The 20,740-nt window shown below is 34.4% G+C and overlaps 1 protein-coding gene across 1 annotated transcript in view; it reads right to left on the reverse strand.

Moving 5' to 3' along the window:
- KCNMA1 (potassium large conductance calcium-activated channel, subfamily M, alpha member 1) overlaps positions 1-20,740 on the reverse strand; it is a gene marked incomplete at its 5' end in the record, with an annotated part of 198,421 nt that overhangs the window by 128,278 nt on the left and 49,403 nt on the right. The window contains 5 exons of the mRNA XM_010179972.1: positions 11,714-11,869; positions 13,666-13,735; positions 16,015-16,097; positions 17,471-17,576; positions 19,486-19,596. Of these exons, the coding sequence (XP_010178274.1) occupies positions 11,714-11,869; positions 13,666-13,735; positions 16,015-16,097; positions 17,471-17,576; positions 19,486-19,596 (526 nt within the window). The remainder of the gene's footprint in view (positions 1-11,713; positions 11,870-13,665; positions 13,736-16,014; positions 16,098-17,470; positions 17,577-19,485; positions 19,597-20,740) is intronic.

The following is a 20,740-nucleotide window of genomic DNA, read 5'->3' on the forward strand; positions in this document are numbered from 1 at the left end:
TAGCACCACAATTCAGAAGACCAAATGCAAAGCTAGCTGATGACTGGAAATATGGCATATGCTGTTCACTATTGAAATCCCAGTTCTCTAAAGCATAATTTGTGCCCTCATCCAAAATTGGAGATTTACGTGTCATTGCTAATGAGACCCTCCTAGGCAAACTAGAGAAACTACCACAAACTCGCAACCTGAAATAGCTAAGGCTTCACATGAAACAGTTGCTTTCCTATGTATTACATCACGATAAGATGGAGCAAAGATTTCAACCACAGTGGGATGCATATAATTATACGTTTAGCTCTATTCACTAATTGTGCTATATAAATTGTATGAACGGAGAAATTCGTATTTGCAAGAATTAGACACAGCACCAAAATGTATGTATGATAATACTGTATATATGAAATTAGCAAGAAACATGCCAATTATATCAAATTAGCAAAACCAATGTAATATCTTTCTTTTTTTCTACATTTTACATTACCACATTTCCATTTGGCAGAGTCTGTCTTACTGGACAGTAGATAGGAAACCAGTAAAAAAAGAGATTGAGAGATCAGAGATTTTAACTTTCTTAAATAAGGCACTTGATTTTAAGATCATGAAAATACTTATTTAGTAATTAAGCTCATGTCTAAAAGCTGTATTATATTCTTTGAAAAAAAATAAACTCTTAGTGTTCACACAGTCCCATTATGGTTTTCATCTTACAGACCAGAAAGTGAGACAGTATTGAATAAAATTGTGAATGAGAAAGTATTTTTTAATAAAACTACTGGTAGACATTTGCAAAGTTACCTTAAAGGCTGACGTGCCAAACACTCACTGTTTTGAGAAGGACTTAAATAACTGTATATCTCTCAAACATTTCACAATTTGTCAATTTCTGATATCCCCAGATTTTCTTGTAGCTCAGTCTACGCTGTGTAAAGTGATGATAATACTAATCCAGAAAACAGAGCTGCAGCCAGAACAAACGAAGTGGCAAAAAAAGATTCAGGAACATTCATCTTTATTACTTACTGCAGGTAAGGCTCAAGTACTTTAACTTATAGTGCTGATCTTTCTTGTCTAAAGTCCCAGAGCCAGTGTAATGGCCACCAGCAAAGTATGAGCCAGAATTTTTTTTTCTTCATTACATAGAGCTCAGTATTTCAGAAATTTTAAGCTAAGTAATTGATATTTTAAGATTTTTAATTCAATCTTTAGGAACTTTTAAGACCTTATAAGTTTTAGGAAATAAAATTATATGAGCACAAGCTGTAAAATAAACTACATTTTTAAAAGCTATAATGGTTACGGAGTCCTATTCAGCCCCAAGAATCAGTAACAGATTTTCCCTGTTCCTTCTCATATATTTTTATTAAACACTTAATGTTTTCTAGAAGTTTAAAGTTATAATTTTTTATTCCATAGTCTTCAGTTCCAAATCATGAAGCTCATAAAATAAGAATTCTATAGAAATGCAATGATATTGTTCTTCCTACTCCTTTTTTTTCTCTTTTGGAGAGTTGTCTTCATCCTCACTTCTCCTGTCTGCAGTTCCATAAGTCTCTACCCTTGAATCTGCCTCTTTGTTTATCTTCTCTATGATATCACTACCTAATGTCTCCCACAATACCAACAAAACCATTTCTCTAGGCTAATGTCCTGTATATCTTGCTTTCCATTTCCCTCTTAACTCCTTTATCCAAATGAAAATGTCAGCCTACCTAACTGACATGTACTAAAGGACGTGCAGCCACCAACTGACAGTGTATTCACTGAGAGAGTTTTTTCTCTCACTACCCTATCAGAGGTGTCTCCACCTCCTCTTTCAAGTCCACAATGTGGTTATCTTCTTCGCTTTCTTCAACCCATTCACTCATTCTGTGTTTAAATCATACAGACCTCTTGTCTTCCCACTAATCAGGATAATCTTTGAAAAAATGTCTAAATCACATTAGGAAAAAAGTCACCTTTAGAAGCTTTAAGAGACAGCAAGACCCAAACTAGCATTTTATGGATAGACAGTACCAAAAAAATGAGGGATGCAGCACTTTCATAAGTCACTAAGCTCAGTGAGCAAAATCAGGATTATATTATCCATTATCAGGAAACAAAGCAAAAGCCACATTGAAAGGCTTCAGAAAGGGAATTACAGCTGAGCCGCTACAGTTGCAGAGGCACATGTTGGGAAAGCAGTGTCTTAGCTGCAAATGTAAGAGCTACAGCTCTGCTAATTGTCCTAGAAGCGTTTTCATACCATGTCCACACATGGCTTGTATTGAAAAGCTATAGTCATAATAATGCTGAGCTTTTCAAACTCTTACAAGTTAAAAGCACCTCCTCCCTGTAACAGCCTGATCCACAGCTCATTCAAACTACTTAAACCTTCTCTACTGATTCTGACATGCTTTGGAACATTGAACAGCACAAAGCAAAAAAAAACCCCTGTGTTTTAACATAATTATTTAAATTATTAAAAAAATAAATCAAATCAAATTTCAGATATGTCAGTATTATGTTACATTAGTAAATAAAATGCATTATATTGTTATATTACATTATTAAATATTACTATTAGTTTTATATCATTATATATTATTTTATAGTATAATATAACTTTAATTGGAATTTGGTGTGACATGAATCTCTCTTGGACAAAAAATTTTCCAATATTATAAAAAATCTGAATCCGACAGCTATTTTGACAGGACTTGCATAGTGTTTTATATAAGTTTGCATTTTTATCCTACCAGCTGAGTGCTAATCTGGGATTCACCAATCTTTTCCCCATATTAAACGAGTGTCCTGGTTTGCTGGGACAGAATTTTAGAGTTTGTTTTCTGTTGAGGAAAACTGCAATTTTGTAAGGACTACAACATTCTATTTTCATGGGAACAAATTTCAGTTTGTGGCCAGTCCTGGTATGCAGGTTGCCACAGTGATCAAGGTTTTTAACAGTCTTGAGTCAGGCAGGTGCAGAAGTTGGGAGGAGAATTATTCCATATGATAAAGGACATGTACATTATAAACTGGGGAGTTTGCTCAGGATGGTCCTCTCTTCCTTCTTCCCTTTTCCACAGCTGACATCCCAAGAGGGACTTATTTACCATCCTACCCCTGGGGCATATTCCCCCCCACAATATAGACTGAGTATAACTCTGTGTATTTTATAACTGTTATTAATATTGTTTCTATTATTATTATTATATTAAATGTATTTATATTTCAACCCACAAATCTCCTTTCCTTTTCCTCCTTTCCTGGGTGGGCAGGAGGCATCGGGTAACAGAGCATCTGTATAAACGACAAAAACTAATCAAAAGGCATTCTTTCAAAAGAATGTTCTAGAGAACAGAAGGACTGGACACTTTTCACACAAGTGAAATATAAACTACAACGAATTTCTTTCTTTTAATTTTTCTTTTCCTGTTGATAGTCTACCAGGTAACCAGTTACTTTAGTTCTGGAGAAGTAAACAACTGCAAGAATAAATTGCAAAATGGAGATGTTCCAAATCATATACTGCCTGACAAGAGGGCTGCAAACAATCAAGAGGAATTTCTTCCACATAAATTGTTTTGCCATTCAGAGACCATGTGGGATTCTAAAAAGGGATTTGCATTGTGTTATTCTCAACCACACACAGAGAAGTCATATCGCATTTTTAATAACCCTTTTATTTATGTGAAGCTTGCAAATGTTGCTGATGAGAAACTCTTTATATACAGAAAACAGATAAAGTGCAGGCTTGGAAAAAAATAAGAGTAATGACAGCAAGGACATGTCTGCAACTTATGGCCTGTTTTGTGGCTTTTTCTTAGATTGACACCACCTGGGGTTGGAAAAAAAATATACAAGTACATTACATGTTTCTCCTTTCTACTTTATGCCCTTGCTTTCTTTTCTTTAGGCAGATGAATTTGATTTGTAGGAGTGAACTGCAGATCAGACCTATAGTTAAATGCTCACCCTTAGTCAGAGACCAGGAACGGACTGAAAAAAACCAAACTCATTCACAAAGCAGTGATCAAGCTTCATAGATACTGGTTAGTGTTAAATTAACCTTCATGAAGTGATTGGAATGTTTAAGATACATTCTGTTATAATATCATGAAATGTTCATTAATGAATTTAAAGAATTGCTGATATTTGATAATTTGCTGATATACTATAAAATGTTATTATAAGTTAATAACAGACGAAGGATGATTGCATTTTATCTCTGCCTGAACCATTTCCCCTGTTATTTCGAAGAGAGATTTGGTCACTTGCCTGGTATGTTTTGAAACACAGTATCTGCTGGTCTGCTAGAAATGAAATTATTATTAAGAACCTCCAGTGTGCATTATTTCTTTCCTAATACCTTGAGGCTTGAAGTTACCCTGAGTTTTAATAAATTCCCACAGATAAACATAATCAGTTTCTCCCACAATCCACGTTAGTAAGGCACTAATTTCAAAATATTTAAAGTGAGAAAAAATACTTTAGGACTCTTTGTGTTCTTGACTAATTTAAGCCTTTGTGATGACATTTTAACATCTGCTGCTGCAGTTAACCTCAAAACCTGAATCCCTAAACAAATCTGATTCTTCATAATGTGTGTTTGTTTTCCTTTAAAATACTTAACCATAACTTGAATGATTGTCATCCAGTCCATCTTTGGATTTACTCATGCTTAGCTACTACTTACCCATACTTATCTATACATTAAGAGTAAATTGCCAAAACTTAACTGTTAATGTAGAGATGAAATAATCTATTCCATATGCACTTACGAAAAGGATGTCTCACATGTCAGTTCCCTGAAAACAATGGGGAATAGTTAAAAGTTATGTAAACCTTATAGAAGCAAAAAGAGATGAATTTGGGGTGAGTTTGATTCAAGATGCTACTAACTGAGGTTACCACAAATGTCATTCAGTAAAAATATGAAAGTTATTTGTCTGATTACTGAAATTATTACCTTGATTTTAGCCTACCTGAAAATATTACTGTACATACAAAGATGAAAACAACCTTGATTTTAACTTGAAAAACAAAGAAAAACCTAGGGTAGTTACAATGTCATGGTTATAAAAGATAATTTTGTTACTGCAAATAATTACTCGTCTGTACTATTTCAGATCCTGACAACAGAATCTGGATACTTGTATCTTCTACCTTTGTACAGTATGGACTAACACAGTTGAGGCAAAGAGAATAGATTACATTTCAGTGAAAAGTTTTCTGTGCTGCTGGCCAAACAAATACATTCCAGCAGAAAGCATAAATCTATCTTTATTAAGTATTGTGGGTTCCAGGAAGCTAAATGTGCTAGTTTAGTTCTAATATCAGAGAGTGACACCAGGCCTTAACTCCTGTTCATCGTTATCTCTGTGGATAACTGTCAGTTTGAGAAGTTAGAAATTTAGATCATAGAATCACATAGATCATGAAGCAGTTTGGGTTGGAAGGGACCTTCAAAGATATTCTAGTTCCAACACTCCTGCCATGGGCAAAGACATCTTTCAATAGATCAGGTTGCTCAAAGCTCCATCCAACCTGGCCTTGAACACTTCCAGGGATGTGACATGCCATCCTCAGATTAAACCTTATTTACTGGAAAATAATGTCTTGGTTACAAAAGTCGTGAATAATTATGCAATCAAATACTGTTTTGGAATGAGAGGACGCGTGTTTGCTGGCAGAGTTAATTAAAGCAGAAGTTAATGCCATCCAATACTTAGAATAGAATAAAATGCAGCAGAAAACTAGTGAGGAACACCAGAAGGCATGAAGTACACAAACACAACAGCAGCGAACCACTTCAGTGCGGGAAAACAACAAAACAACATAAACAACAAAAGCCCTCAATATTATTGGGTCCTGCTATCACTTATTCTTTTCCCTTTCAGCTCTTCCCATTTCTTGCATGTTTTTCCCATTTTCGTTTAGCCTCATACTTAAGCCTCTATGGACTTTATATAACTGTTGAATGAAGACACAGTAATTGATCAAGCACAATTCTATTTCCTTGTTTTAATTTGGACCTACTTCACCCACCAAATATTGTACATGTCAAGCATATCACCAAGCAATGATAAAATGCACTTCTACATGGCTTTCCTTATGGAAAACGAGCATCTGCTTTTACGAAAGACCTTCCCCTACATGATCCTAAGGAGAAGACTTCGCTGGGCATTTTGTTATTTTTATTCCTGTATTTAAATAACTGACATACTTCAAGCTGGTACTGCAGCAACATGAGTAAACGTGACATTCTAGAATAACAAGATAGTACAACTAGTGGTTGATGCAGCAACAAAGAATCTTCTACTGGTGATCACATTATAAATTATTATATGAGTAAGTACATAGCATTTTCTTTTGACTTTGATGTTAAATCATAGCAAAACATTATCACAGGATGCTGTGTTGGTACAAACAGTAAAAATAAGTTTTTTTCTTCAGAGACCTTATAGACTCAAAAGGAAATTTTAACAGAGAGCAACAAAAATTTAATTAATTTCAATCACAGCTAGTAAGGAAGGTGAAGAGAGTTTAGGTAACTGTTTGACCTCACACAGAACGCGCTGTACCACCACAATGACTTGAATCTATAACTTCCAATTTCCTCTCTAGTACTTGTAAGCACATGATTATCTTTACCTATGTTACACTGCAATTCTGACTCCTGGACTGTCATAAAACAAATTACCCACTGATTCAATAGCCTATATGAAGAATTGCTGGAAAATGACATAGTGTATCCCAAGAGAAGAAATCTAATTTTCATCTGTATCTTTAAGTCACAATGCTCCTCTGCTCTTCTCTATCTGTACATAGATAAAATGTTGTTACCAGCAAATATATTTACATAATACAATCCTTTCCTAGTGAGACATGGTGACAGAGATACAAAAAAAACTATGTACATCTCACAAGGACAAACATTAGTATTGTCAGGAAAAAAACTAAATCCTCAATACACCCAGCCCTACTCCCTGGCAGTGTAATTATCAGGTGCTCTGTAGCCCCAGCTGATCTATCTTGTTCATAGCATTTGCTTCTCAGTGTAATGATATAAATAGTTACATGAACTAGATTAAGTATATCTAAATATTATAATAATACATAATCTCTTCTGTCAAGATCTGTCTCACTATCAAGACAGAGAACTAATGCTAGAGCTGTAGTGTGACCTAGGATCTTAGACTGCACTTCGCAAAGTAAAACACAGAAAGGATGGTCTTTATAAATATTAAGGAGGTGGAACAATGAAAATTCCTTTATAGCACATGAAAAGCAGCTGTAAAGTCTGCTCTGGAGCATTGAATAAGCTCAGCTCATCACCACCAGGGACAGAGCACAGTACAAGCCCGTTGAGAATAATTTCAGATGTTTGAAAGAAGATAATGCATTTAATATTTTGGACATATATTTACTTTGATAAACAACCCTATCTAATAGAATGATAAAAATAAATATTAAAAAAACAAACAAACACCACAAAAAGCACAGTAAATTAATTATTTCTCTAGAATAGCACTTGAATATTTCAGTTTTGTTGTTGAAGAGACCCTACCTTACTCTAATGGTCTATTTTTTTCCAGCATACGTGTCTCATTATGCAGTATTTTGTCTAGGTGCATGAAATTCAGAAATTCTAAATGGTCTTCTGAAAATTATAAAGTTTGTATCAAAAAATTAAACAACATTAAAGTTGTTACCTATTTCCTTTATAAAATACATATAAAATTTTCTCTTCAAAGACGTCCTGAAGGTCTTGTAGAGAAATGTTTTACAAAGGTGTCTAGAAAATAACATCTTAACTCGGGCAATTTTCTTGAGCCCTTGCAAAGCTGTTTTCATCTACTTCCATCTAACACAGGGACTCCTGCCTTCTCCTAGGCTCAGAACTCTGCCTGGGCTTCCTGATATTTAATTTTACAGTTCTCTTCTCCACACAATTGTAGGTATTTTTCTAACAACTGAGATGAGAATAAAAAGAAAGTACACATAGAATATTCTTGATTGGTAGTTGAAAAGAAGTTGTACATTGAAAGCAATGTATTTTAACCATTTCCTCATGTTCACCTGCAATGCCCTTTCAGTCCATCCATACCACTTGTGTGAATGTCTGGTTTTATAATGTCTTTAGATACGGATATCAAAATCTGACAGATAACTAATTGGCTGAAAGCAGTTCATACATCCCTAGAGAAGAGTGAAGCTTCTTAGATTCACAGTCTTATAATTGAATTTCCTTAAGTATTATAAATCATCAACTACTTTTTACTCAATTCCATTGTCTGCTTATATCAAAGCTAATAAGTATCCTTAGTGGTATAAAAACTTAAAACCTCAGTCAGTTGTTCCCATAGTTCTTTCTGTATGCAAGAATGTTTTTTAAAATTGGTATGAAAAGTGTATGTTTTATAAAACATCAAATATGTTAATTAACATTAGCTCTAATTTCAAACGAGAGACATATGCACTGTTTCACTGTTCATACAAACACAGAGTCTTGTACTAGGTCAAAGCAGAGAGAGTATTCTTGATAATTCTTATTCTGGCCTTCATGAGTGTGAACTAGAAGTCACACAAGATCCACTTTTAATACTTTCAAATGTACAAAACAGGGTAGTATTTCTATCAAATAATAATGCAAAAGATAGAGTGGTTTTGATCTATTAAAACTATTGACTGAAAACTGTGCTCCATGGTAGACTCCAGTCCAAGACAAATATATTCTTATCACGAGGACTGATACTATTTGTAAATAGCAAACAGTTTTCAAGCACAACAGTTTTTAATTCCTAGACTCAACAATTAAAAATATCACATTCAGGCAGACTTTTTAGAGAATAAATGTAACAGGCTATATTAATATTCAGTCTATATCCTGTGAGGAGGATCAGGTAATCTGTTTATTATGCAGCCTCTTGAAGAACATCACAATAAAAATAAAGGGTTTTCTTGTTGGTTGTGGGTTGTTTTTTCCCTTCCCATCGCCCTTTTAGCATTCTCCTTTATTTGAAGGAATTGACTCTGCATGCCCTAGTTTCATACTTTAAAATAGTCCAAGGATGCCTAGGTGGCCCAAAAAAAAAAAAGCAAACCACATGTTTGTTGATGTGTTCCATAGTGTAGGTAAGCACCTGACTGATGTAAATCTGTGTGACTTTATTACACCTCTCTCTCAGCCTCGACTAGAAAGGAATGTAGTGGGGCAAGTGGGCATAACCTATGTGTAGGTGTGAGTAACAGCTGTGAAAAGAGTCCACAGAGCATTTCTTCTCTCAAAATAGCTTAGAGAAAAATTGAGACTACTCTAGATAATTTTTCAGATCTGGAGAGAGGTGTAGTGTTTTACCAATAGAGCAAATTTGTTTGTGGACTTGTGTTGCACTCAAGGACCATATTGCACATTTTATTAATTTACACAACAGTTGTAACTTATATTGGCTTGCATGGTTGTATACAGGCACAAAATTTGATCACCTCTGCCTTTTACTCCACTTACTTTTTGCAATGTTTTTCATATGGGTAGACTTCTGCTATACATTTGCTACTCCAAACAACACAGAAATTGCACTATAGTATTTCCATCTTTTTCTGAGACTATGCAAGTAATAAAGAGCCCCAATTCTTTATTAATACAACAATAACATTCTGTGCCATAAAAAGATTGGACTATTGAAATACAGTTTACAGGTGTAAAGTTTTGGGATTTTTTCCTTAACAAATCATTTGATATGCAATCCATCTTTCTTCCTTTAAGTGTTTACAGAACCTTAATCTTTTTGAGCTGATTTCCGTTTTGTTCAGTTTGATGCCAAAGAGAACATAAATGATTCCATATGAGATTACATCGCTAAAACCAAAAGGAAAATATTAGGGACAAATATAATATTTTGAGGTTTCTTAGTTTGTTTTACCTCCAATACTGGGCAGACTGTTTACACAAATCATTTTCCTGTGAAGTAATACATAATGAATTAAATGTGTGCAATGTCACCATCAATCTTGTTCATTCGTGTTTGACTGACCAAACATTTGTGGCACATTAAATCACTTTCTAATCATGTTATGAAGGAGGAGGAACAAACACACATTTCAAATTTTCTTTAAAAAATACAGGAGTTACAGTACATTTTCCTGGCTATCTTCAAACTTGTGGGAGACTCCACTAATAACATTTCCCCAAGGAATTTATGAAAGTCTGACAGTACTTAAATACAGTGCTCTAAATGAAAAGGGGTGGGTGTTCTCTTAGGGAATGGGTATCTTTTTTTTCAGTAGAGACCTTTAACAATTCCAATCAATGTAGCTGCTCTCCTACAATACACTGCTGCTTCTCAGCTACCACTTAGTGGTTTGTTTTGTTTTCTCTTTCAAATACAGTTTTTAGAATGAGACAGCTTGGAGAAAGAACATCTTCTCAGCTGAATAAAGAAACAAACCTTTTGCTGTTCACAGTCAAGTTAGATTCTCATGAAGAAACATGTCTCAGTTCTACATTTATTTTGCTTTAGATTTTAATATACTCAGAAATCTTTGGAAATGATGATACACATTTTACTTGCCTGGACAATTCATTCTTAGTTAAGTGGCAGACATCTTTTTAACCAGTACTAATAGAGTCTTGCATTCTCCCAGTGCATTATTTTACACCCTTTTTTCTCTCAGTGCCATCTAAAGATGACATCTGAAGTAAGAGAAGTTAGTTAGAAGTCACATGTCAGTGTGACTGTAACAAATGTCTGAGACTCCTGAGAGTCTTGGGTTATCACACCAGGCAAGAGTGAGGGAGACCAAAAGGGCCAGCAAGAAAAATGAAGTTCATAAGAGATATAGTTTTATTTTGAGATAAAAGTAGAAAGGATTAATATCAAAGAGACCATAAGTTGATGAGTCATAGACGGTTCCCAAATTTGATTTAATGAAGTAAAACAGTTTAAGGATTTTTTTGCACAACGGACTTGAAATGGACTACGGCTTATCTTGCATTCCAGTGTATCCCATCCTATTAAGAACACTCATGAGAAACTGATCATCCTTTATATTTGGAATCAGTGTCCCAGAAAGGCATGAGGGAGGAAGCACTGATTGTTGCAATCAAGGTTCCGGTTCAGTGAACAAGTACAGCTGCCATAGAAGTCTAGGAATAACTGGGTTAAAATTTTGCCATATAAGTCCAAAAGAGATCTTTGACTGAGGAGAAACAAAAAGATGAATGATGTTGTAGGCAGTTCAGGCTTCAGTTCCAACACACGTTTCTTATTTACTCTCCCAGTCAGAGGTCTACTAACCACTTGATGTAAAAAACCAAAATGATCAGTCCTTTTTTTCTGGACACATTGTTGCTCTATGGGACATATATAAATATTTTTTTTGTTGTTTTACCAGCATGGGCTTTTCTCATAGATAAATATGTGGTTTGTCTGAAACAAAGCAAAACAAAAAAAAACCACCAGAAACATCTCCCTAGAAATAGATGACGTTTTGAAAAATCATTTAAAGGTCAAACACTTGCTGAATAATAATAATAAAATATAACTTGACAGAACCTGGCTCATTGCCCAATTTGCAGCAGAGAACTTTTGTATGGAAGTGTATGCTGCTTTTTTGTCCTAAAAAAAACTGTTAATGTGTTCCTAGCTGTTTCATATTTAAGTCATGTTCTCTACTCAACTCTTGGACAAACCCAGTTGCAGACTAATACAATCTAATGAGACATTACCTTTATGAATGACCTCATAGAGAAGAGGTTGGCTAGCATTGTTGAAAGGCCTGGTGCCAGGCAGCTCTGGGCTATGAAACCCAGCTTAAGCTCAGCAAGACAGATTGCATCATCCCCTTCTTTCCAGTTCCAGCTTGGGATATTTAGCAGATGGGCCTGAAAAACAAACAAACAAAATACCCCACAGGTTAAGAACCAGAAATATTTCCTCAAATCCAGTAATGAAGGAGATAGCAGTGAATTATTTCCTTTGGTACTGGCTTGACTTTTTCTGAATAGGCAGAAACACTGAGTATTTTAGAATTTAATTCTATGCTAAGAAGTGTTCCAATCTTACCTATTATAGACAAAATCATACATTTCTTAAGCCATATTCAGCCTGTGACACAGTCAGGCCCATTCTCACACCTGAATGAACCATAGAGTGTTGTAAAGTTTTCTTTCCCTTCTGTATATTCCTTTTACATCACTTTGAGCTACTCTCTAACAGATAAGGCACATATATTATATACAGGAATCTAATATAACTTAGATTACAACTCATGTGAAGTTGCAACCTTTATAGGACATTGTCATTTAATAAGGTATGTACCATGTTACGTCTGTTCTATTTCATACTTTCTGCACTGAAGGATAGCACTTGACTTACTGAAAATCCAAACTTTTTCCTAAGATTTCTATTTATAAGCATAGAATAAAGAAAATAGCTGATCAAAACAGACCTCCAGTATTGACACTGGTCAGTTAGATAAGTATTAATGTTGTTCAGTTATTGGAATAACTCTATTGAACTCTCTCTTCCATCTACCTAGTACATTTGTATAAACATAATGAAACACAGAGACTTTCATGCTTGTTTCGCTTCCTAAGTTAATATCACAGTTCAGTTCTCTGATCAAAGCTATTCTTGAATATGCATTCATTGGAACTACAAAGGAAAAAAGTAGTATTAAAAAGATCTTCCCCTCTGAACTTGTTTAAAGCAGAGAAACACCTTGCTTTTATTCTATAGAAAGACAGGTTCCTTCCATTCACATACAGGAAGAGGACATAACCAACAGTAATTGCTCTTGTTCTAGCCAAAGGTTACAGATACAAGGAGTTGTTTGCAGTCAAGTTTTCTAAGTACAAGGATTATTGTGTGTTTCATTGAATGAAGGTCTACCCAGCCAAGCTTTTTCTCCAACACTGAGTAGTGGTTGGTGCTTTTAGAAATAATAAAAGCATGTCACATATGAGTAGTCTATCCTCTATATATTCTTCCTAACCCTATTAATCAGCAGTTTATTTACTTCCCCATCTCAGGATTTAATAAAATGACTTGATCATGTTTAAAAAGCTGCAGATTTACCACCAAAAATTCACTACATTTCTTTCAAAACTGGATTTATAATTTTTATCTCCACAATATTTTTAGCAACAAATTTCACACCTGAATTATGTTTACATGAAAAAAATATTTTATTTATTTTGTACCTGCTACATGGCAATTTCAAATGTACATTTTCATCCAAGGAACAAAATATCACAATAAATGTCTAATAAGAGAATAATTCTAGGCATTTTCTTAAAGTATCTAAAAAGAACTGACTTCAGATGGCTTGCCTAGAGGCCATCAACTCATCTTGGGTAAGCTCTAGTGTAATAAACTGAGCAAAACCTATAGAAGCGGAGCAGTTAAAAGCTCATCTGGAATCAATAGCAACTATGGAAACTGTGGCTTTGAGAATTAGACCGTAGGCAATTAATAAATGTCAGAATTTTGAGAAGTGCCCTTGCACATATAAATGAAACAGTATTACCTTATAACTGGATTACATGACAACGCTTATTAGGATGTTTTTGCTTGGAAAGAAAAATGCCCACTATTAGTGGAGCTAGAAAACCTGTGTATGAGTGAACACAGTGTAGCAAAAAACTCTGGGGAGAGACACTGTTGGTCAGCATGTTACCTTATTGTGATACTGCAACATCTGAGTGATAATTCTTATCTTCGGATGATAATTCTTTATTGAAATAACTCTAAAAATAAAAGAAAAACAATTAAAATAACTTATAGCTGGTGGGATATTTGGATAATTTATCCCAATACCTCTACTTCACTGGCTGTAAAGCATACTGATTGAAATCAGATCTATGCAATATTTGCATCCAGTCAAATTCAGTTAATAACCACTGGCTAATACTAGGGAACACCACACTTCAGGAATTATTCAGTTGAATGCTGTGCTCTTATGGAATCTGCAGAAACAGAAACTTGTTTTAGCAGCTCTGTTCAGATACTGTACTCATTCTATTAAGCAAATAATACACTTGCAACTATTATGTCATCTTTAGTTATTATCTTCATGTCTTTTAATTGACATAATTGATCAAGTTTCCCAATGGTAAACATCTGAAAAGAATCCCTTTCTTTCTGCTCCACCATGTATTATTTATTTACAGTTGATAGACATTCATCATATTTGAATACTTTGAATAATGCTTTTTTTTTACATAAACCCACATGAAAAATCACCTTATTTTTAATGTGTTATTCCAAAGCTTAATATTGAAATGGATATCTGAATGAGGAATTTATAAAATATGGGGCTACTTCCATAATTTACAGTTTGCATTCTTAATTATTTAATGAGCCTAAGATACACTCAACTGTGTACAGCTTAAAAGTGGCTTTAAAGAAAAAAGTTTGAGAAATTATTAGATTGATAATACGTAAAGAAAAGAGGAATACACAGTTTAAAAAAGCATTGAGCAGAATTAAAGAGAGAAACAGGCAGAAAAAAATCAGTTCTGTATATACAAACCAAAGGTAGAAAAAGAAGATAAAACAATCAAAATGAAAAATAATCAAGAGTTATTTTGGAGTCATGAGTCTCATAAGATCCTAAATGCCATAGTTGTTTACGCTGGTGTTTTGTAGGAAGTATCTTGCAAACTGCTGGTCTGGCTTGCGCTTTGAAGCACATCGAAACTAGAGCATGAAGCAAATAAAAAAAGCTGTATGCATTATTTTAATTTACCCTATCTTTTTGAAGGATAAAACTACTCTTCCTTCTAATTTTCAATTTCTTACTGAATTATTTAATTAAATATTCAATTTCATTGAATTACATTTATTGAAATGTGAGAAAATACAAGAGTATTCCACTCTCAAAATAAAGTTTTTGCACTTCGTTGATTAAATGTATTAAATCTATTAAAAATGTACTAATCTGCAACTGAATATTTTTAGTGCATTTATGCAATTTATGTTAAAATAAAGTTTCTGACATTGCAACTCAAAAACATGTTTGGAAAATTAAATCAGGCATATATTTAGGCATATTTAAGCCTGCATCTTCCACAGCCAGCCAGATCTCCTGTGCACAGTGAACTTCCTGTGGAGCAAGTTTTTAATTTTTTTTTTCCTTCTCCCCTTCCTTCAATTCATCACACACAAATATCTGCCAGGCCATTAAAACTGGTTCGTAACACTGGCCAATTCTATGTTTGAGAATTTTTAACAAACAATTGGCATTTTAATTTTAAAAAGGAGAGACTGGTCTAATTAAAACTAGTGTTGCATGAACAAAACACAAAAATTGGAATGTCGTAGCTTTATTGTAACTTTAGCTGTCATCTATTGACTGCCTTTTTCATCTCCTTCCCTCAAAGAATATAAGGAGGAAAGCAGGACAAGATCTGGTGATCTCTAAAGCGGCAAGTGCCTTTTCAGTCAAAATATGCAATGTTTGGACTTCAGTGTAAAAAAGAAGGATGGAGCTAGGAGACCATTGTATTGATACCATCATGAAATGTGTACCTTGAGTTCCACTGAGCAGTGCAGCTACTTGTAGGAGCAGATATACCAAGGAACAATGAGGTATGACATGATTAATGGTCCTTCTGTCCCATCATTAACAGCAGCCCATGCAAGTACATGGACTCATGTAAATAATATACTGTTGCAACAGCATAACTGCATTCCCTTTCCCCTCATTTCTATTACAACTGCATTCAGCTATGAACACCTAAACCCTAGGTCCTGCAAAATGACTGGAGTACCAAAGCTTGTGCTCCAAATGTCTCTTCCAACACTCTTTCTAAATCATCTAAATTAAAACAGTTTAGGTTGGAATTTAGGTTAATGTATTCTCTGTACTTTTGAGACAATCTTTTAATTTGTTCCCCTATAAAAAATCCTGTAACGTTCTTCAAGTGCAATAGATCAGCAGTAAGGTTGTGTGTGCTATCTGAAAACCAGAAGTCAGCTAATCAGAGTTAAGAACCAAAAACCTATTAAAAACTCATGAGTTTACCTCATAATATTGGAGGCATCTTCAGCATCTGGGTCAGCGCAGTATTTATTGGCAAGGATTAGGCACGCATCTGCTGACTCTATCTGAGACACCAAAGAAAAAGCAAACATAAATAGCAACCTCTCCTTCCAGCTCTTCTTTCATCATAAAGTATTAGGGAATACAACACTACCATCATGAGTGCAAATATCAGTTCTTAATACTGCTAATTAAAAAGATTACAAGACTAACATGAGTTAATATTAGTGATCATAACAGCTCTCATATACAGATAGCAACTTCTTGAAACTTGCTTGTGATGCTCAGACCAGGTCAGTAGTTCAAATATTTAGTCTTACTTTGTATCAGCTGAGGCATGAAGGTGTTAATGGACATAGCTTTTGTAACCAGATACTGAAATTCAGATCCCTAAATCCATAGGAAGTTCCTGTTATATCAGTACAGTGCTCATGCAATTTCTGCAGCTTTTTTTTGGAATTTAAGTAGCTTCCTATTAGAGACAGGAAGAGGAGGCTGAACTGATGATTTAGAATCCGAGCACCAGTTTTAGAAAGCCTGAGGAGAACTTAAGTGTTCACAGGACTTCTATGTTCACATAAACCTTAGCTTTATTTAACTCAAAGCAGATGAAAAAAGTATTTTTCAGGGTATACAACCAAATACAATCACAAAGGGTGGAATACAGAATACAAAATACCAACACACATTTTTATGGTCATAATTAGAACATTTTGTTCTTGTGAACAGAAACAGTGTGTTGGCCTACAAAAGGTTAAGCAATTTCTGCAGCCAAAATGGACAAAAGACAAACATTGCACTGAAATACTCTCGACTTAAGTAGTCAGTTTACATTTACACTAAAAACACCTCAAAACGTAAGAGTTAATGCTGTATCTGACAGCTTGCCATCTTTTTCATTCATTTAAGCTTTATGTTTTTCTTTAAGATTCCTAAATAATTTACAATAGAGAAATCCAGACAATAGAATCATCTTAGTCTAGCTACCAAAAATCTTATTTATTTTTTTTCCAGGATTCTAGACAATAGAAAAATGGTTTGACAGGTGAAAAATTATTTTCTAATCATTCTGGCGAAGGTAAGACAATAGCATTTTAAGCAATTACTGTAAGACAATGTTCTACTATATCAAACATTAATGTAAGATAGACAATTGATCTAAACTCCAATGAAAAATTCATAGAGTTCAATGGAATAGCAGACAATGTGTCTAAGTCACGGTGTAGCTTTGAAGATACAAAGATATAGGGAAAAGTTTTATAAGGATAGAAATTATTATAATTTATTAGGCAAGCTAATGGTGATACAAAAACAATCTTTGGGGTTACATGAAGAAGAGCTTTACTGGGTTTTGTTGTTTTGTTTTGTTTTCAAAATAATGCAATAATTACTTTTTAAAAAGTCAATTAGCAGGAGAACAGAACAACAGAGCTGTTACCTTCACTCTCGCCAGGTCATGGGGATTAAGGACTGAACCCTGATAAAATTCCACCTGAGTGAAGTGTCGTTTAAAAAGAGCTTCCAGCTCAAGGTTAGGGGAGATACTGCATTGGGAAGAGGAAGAAAACACAAGAGCAAATGAGAAGTCAGTTTCCATATCTGCCTCATTTCCTTCATTTATAAACCAACCCATGTATTTGTTTTAGGTGTTTGAACTTCTGCTGATGTATTTCCTGTGGTGTGGAAACAGTGTGCAGTACTTAAAAGACAAATAGTATACTGCTTTCACTTCCTTCTGTCTACAGCGCTTCTGGCCAACTTCATTGTGTCACTCTGCACATTCATCATTTGTCAGTTTCTCCAGAATACAGAAGAACTGGTAAAAACATTCAAAAATATCCTCACACATTATTCTTCACAGAAATTTTTCTAGTAAGACAATCATACTCTGCATGTCTCCACCTTTCTCAAAACAGCCCATTGCATCAAATAAGAGAGCTCAATGCAAAAATGCTTAAAACCAGAAAATAAACCCTATAGGGACTCTGTGGACTGTATAAACTACAATTAAAGCAAACATAATTATGCTGTGACTTTCTGTCTCATTTCATTTTGCCATACACAGAAGAAAAATTAAATGGATCACCATCAACAGATCATATATAAAGTGGCACCAACACTGTAAATACCTTTTCTGATGGTATTGATTAAAACAGAACAGATTTAATAGCCACATAGTAAGTACATGAGATCTTTGTCATGCCAGATGCTAAACTTACTAAGAAAATAAAACAGATACATGCAAATATTTGACCATGAAGGCACAGAAAAAAGCATGCACACACAAGCAGACAGGTCCAAAAGTCCCCTCGAGTGCATATCAGTTTCCTGATTCCTATCACCAAATCTGCATCTCTGCTTTCCTTTCACAGTCAATTGTAGTTATTATTTAGAGAGGGTAAACAAGCAAACAAACAATGTTGATTCTTAAGGATATAATCTCTAGTTCAATCTGAAAGGACCTTGAAAAAAAATTGTGCAAGTCCTGTTCATTCTTAGTTTTTCAACTTCCTTTTTTGGATCATCAGAACTGATTTTTTAATTTTTTAATAATTTTCTTTGACAAGAAGTGCAGAATTTGCTGCTAAATGCAAAAATATTAGTTATTCATAGCTTGCAACACTTCTAAACAGATGCCATTCCAGAGCAGAAAAGACCTTTCATACTCTCTCTCTCTAGCACATGGCTATTTCTAACAGCTTCTCCCATGGGCACACCTATTTGATATTGTGTTACATGTAACGCAGAGCCTGTAACAAACAGCAACCACCTTAAGATCTCTTTCCAAGTCTGGTATCAGAAAAACACAAGAAACTATGTGTGTGTATGTATGTATATATGGGTAACAGAGCAGTACTAATAATCACTGTGACAAGAATTTATTTTCTATCTTCACTGTATCTGTAGTGTATCTCATTTATATTAAAACTTCATCTGCACCTACGTTCTTCTTTTTATAAATATCTTGCAATACAAAATAAGTGCTTTTACTAGTGGAATCAAATGTGAAAATGTGTTTTCAGATAGCATGAGTTCATATGACATACAGTATTGTTCACTAATTTTACTGATTTCAACAATTTTGGTAGTTTCACTAGAAATACTTTCCACTGTGGGAAATTCTCACATCTATTCATTAGTATTTCAACATATTTTATTTCATAATTCCATACTCACTTCAACTGTGTGCTTAGCTATCTATGTCATAACTGACACGATTGGGTCTGTGGTCTCTCTGCTTGAAACATGTATGATTAGCAATGAATCATAAAAAATTACAGAAAATACAAAATAAAAAAAATTACAAAATACACTGTTAACAAAAGTAGTTGCAAACATTAATTAAATGGTTATTTGGAGCTTGAAAGATCCTCTGTCTTCCCAAAAATGTTACACATTAATTTAACAACTTTTAGTAACAGATGGTAAGAATAATCTTGAAAAATTACTCACTTATGCAGAAAGACGATCTCTACATTGACATCATCCCTATCCTTGTGCAGGAAGTCCTTCAGGAAGTTGGACACACTTTCAAGTGTTATGTGACCACAGACAACTATGTGCCTGTTACAGAAAAATCAGAGTTAATCTTGCAGAGAAGGTAAAACAAGCAAGCAAGAAAGCAGAGAAGGAAAATATAATTTATTGGCCAAAAAAAGTGTTAGTCTCTTCTTGATGTTTCTCTAGATCCTATTCCATGAAGACAGAAGGAAAACATTGGTTCCAGATGATGCTTTGCTATTGCAAATACATATACACTCTTACCTGCAAAGACCACTATTAACAAACCATTTGGCCAAGCTGTGTTACACATTCAACAATAGGTGGCATCATTTATATATATGTTTATACACTGTATTTACCAGTTCCCTTCAAAGTCATATTTCTTTATTTTACCCATCTTCATTCACATCTTTACGTCCTTTACTGATATTTACTGTTTAAATTTTTAGTTTAATAATGAGACAGCAAATCTCCCTAAAATGATTTGATATTTTTCCACGGTTGAAAGCAGACACTTACAACAATGAAGGCAGTGCACCGTTTGCCAATAATAGGCTATAAGGAGTATAAAAGAAATATTTTCCCTACCAAAACTCCTACAAGGAGAGTACTTTACAATAAGAAATCATTATTCATTGCACCATCGCAATCGATTGCTTAGAAAATCTTAAGTTTGCGAAGACTGTGATGTCATGAAGGTTACTGCTGCTCCACATTTCCATAACTAGATGCATCTGACCATGTGAGATGGAAGCACAATATATATCTACATACAAATTCTTGAATTCTACATCTTAAATTGAGAGGCTGAAGAAAATGCCTAAGAAATTGCACCCTTCTTGACTTACGGGATCTTTGCTCTTTCATTATTGTAAAGCAAAGCACAAAAATTTGTGATTAGAATATCCTACATTGTCTCACAACTTCCTTTGTCGAATAAACTCAACCCTGGCTTCGATTACTGTCATGGGTTTAAGACAGTGATTTTGATATACCTATTGCTAACACTTCCAATAACCACATTGCTCACAGACGTCAGGAAGAGGGACAAGGTGGTATAGCTACAATTCCTGAACTAGCAGAAAACCAACTTCATTACAGTCATACAGTCTATGCACAAACACACAATTTCACAAAATTATTTGGCACTTGAGCTGCCAAATGTGAAGCAAAGTAATTCCAAGGATAAGAAGTAGACCATCCA

This window comes from Mesitornis unicolor, unplaced genomic scaffold, assembly GCF_000695765.1.
Source record: "Mesitornis unicolor isolate BGI_N332 unplaced genomic scaffold, ASM69576v1 scaffold10112, whole genome shotgun sequence".
Classification (NCBI taxonomy): domain Eukaryota; kingdom Metazoa; phylum Chordata; class Aves; order Mesitornithiformes; family Mesitornithidae; genus Mesitornis; species Mesitornis unicolor.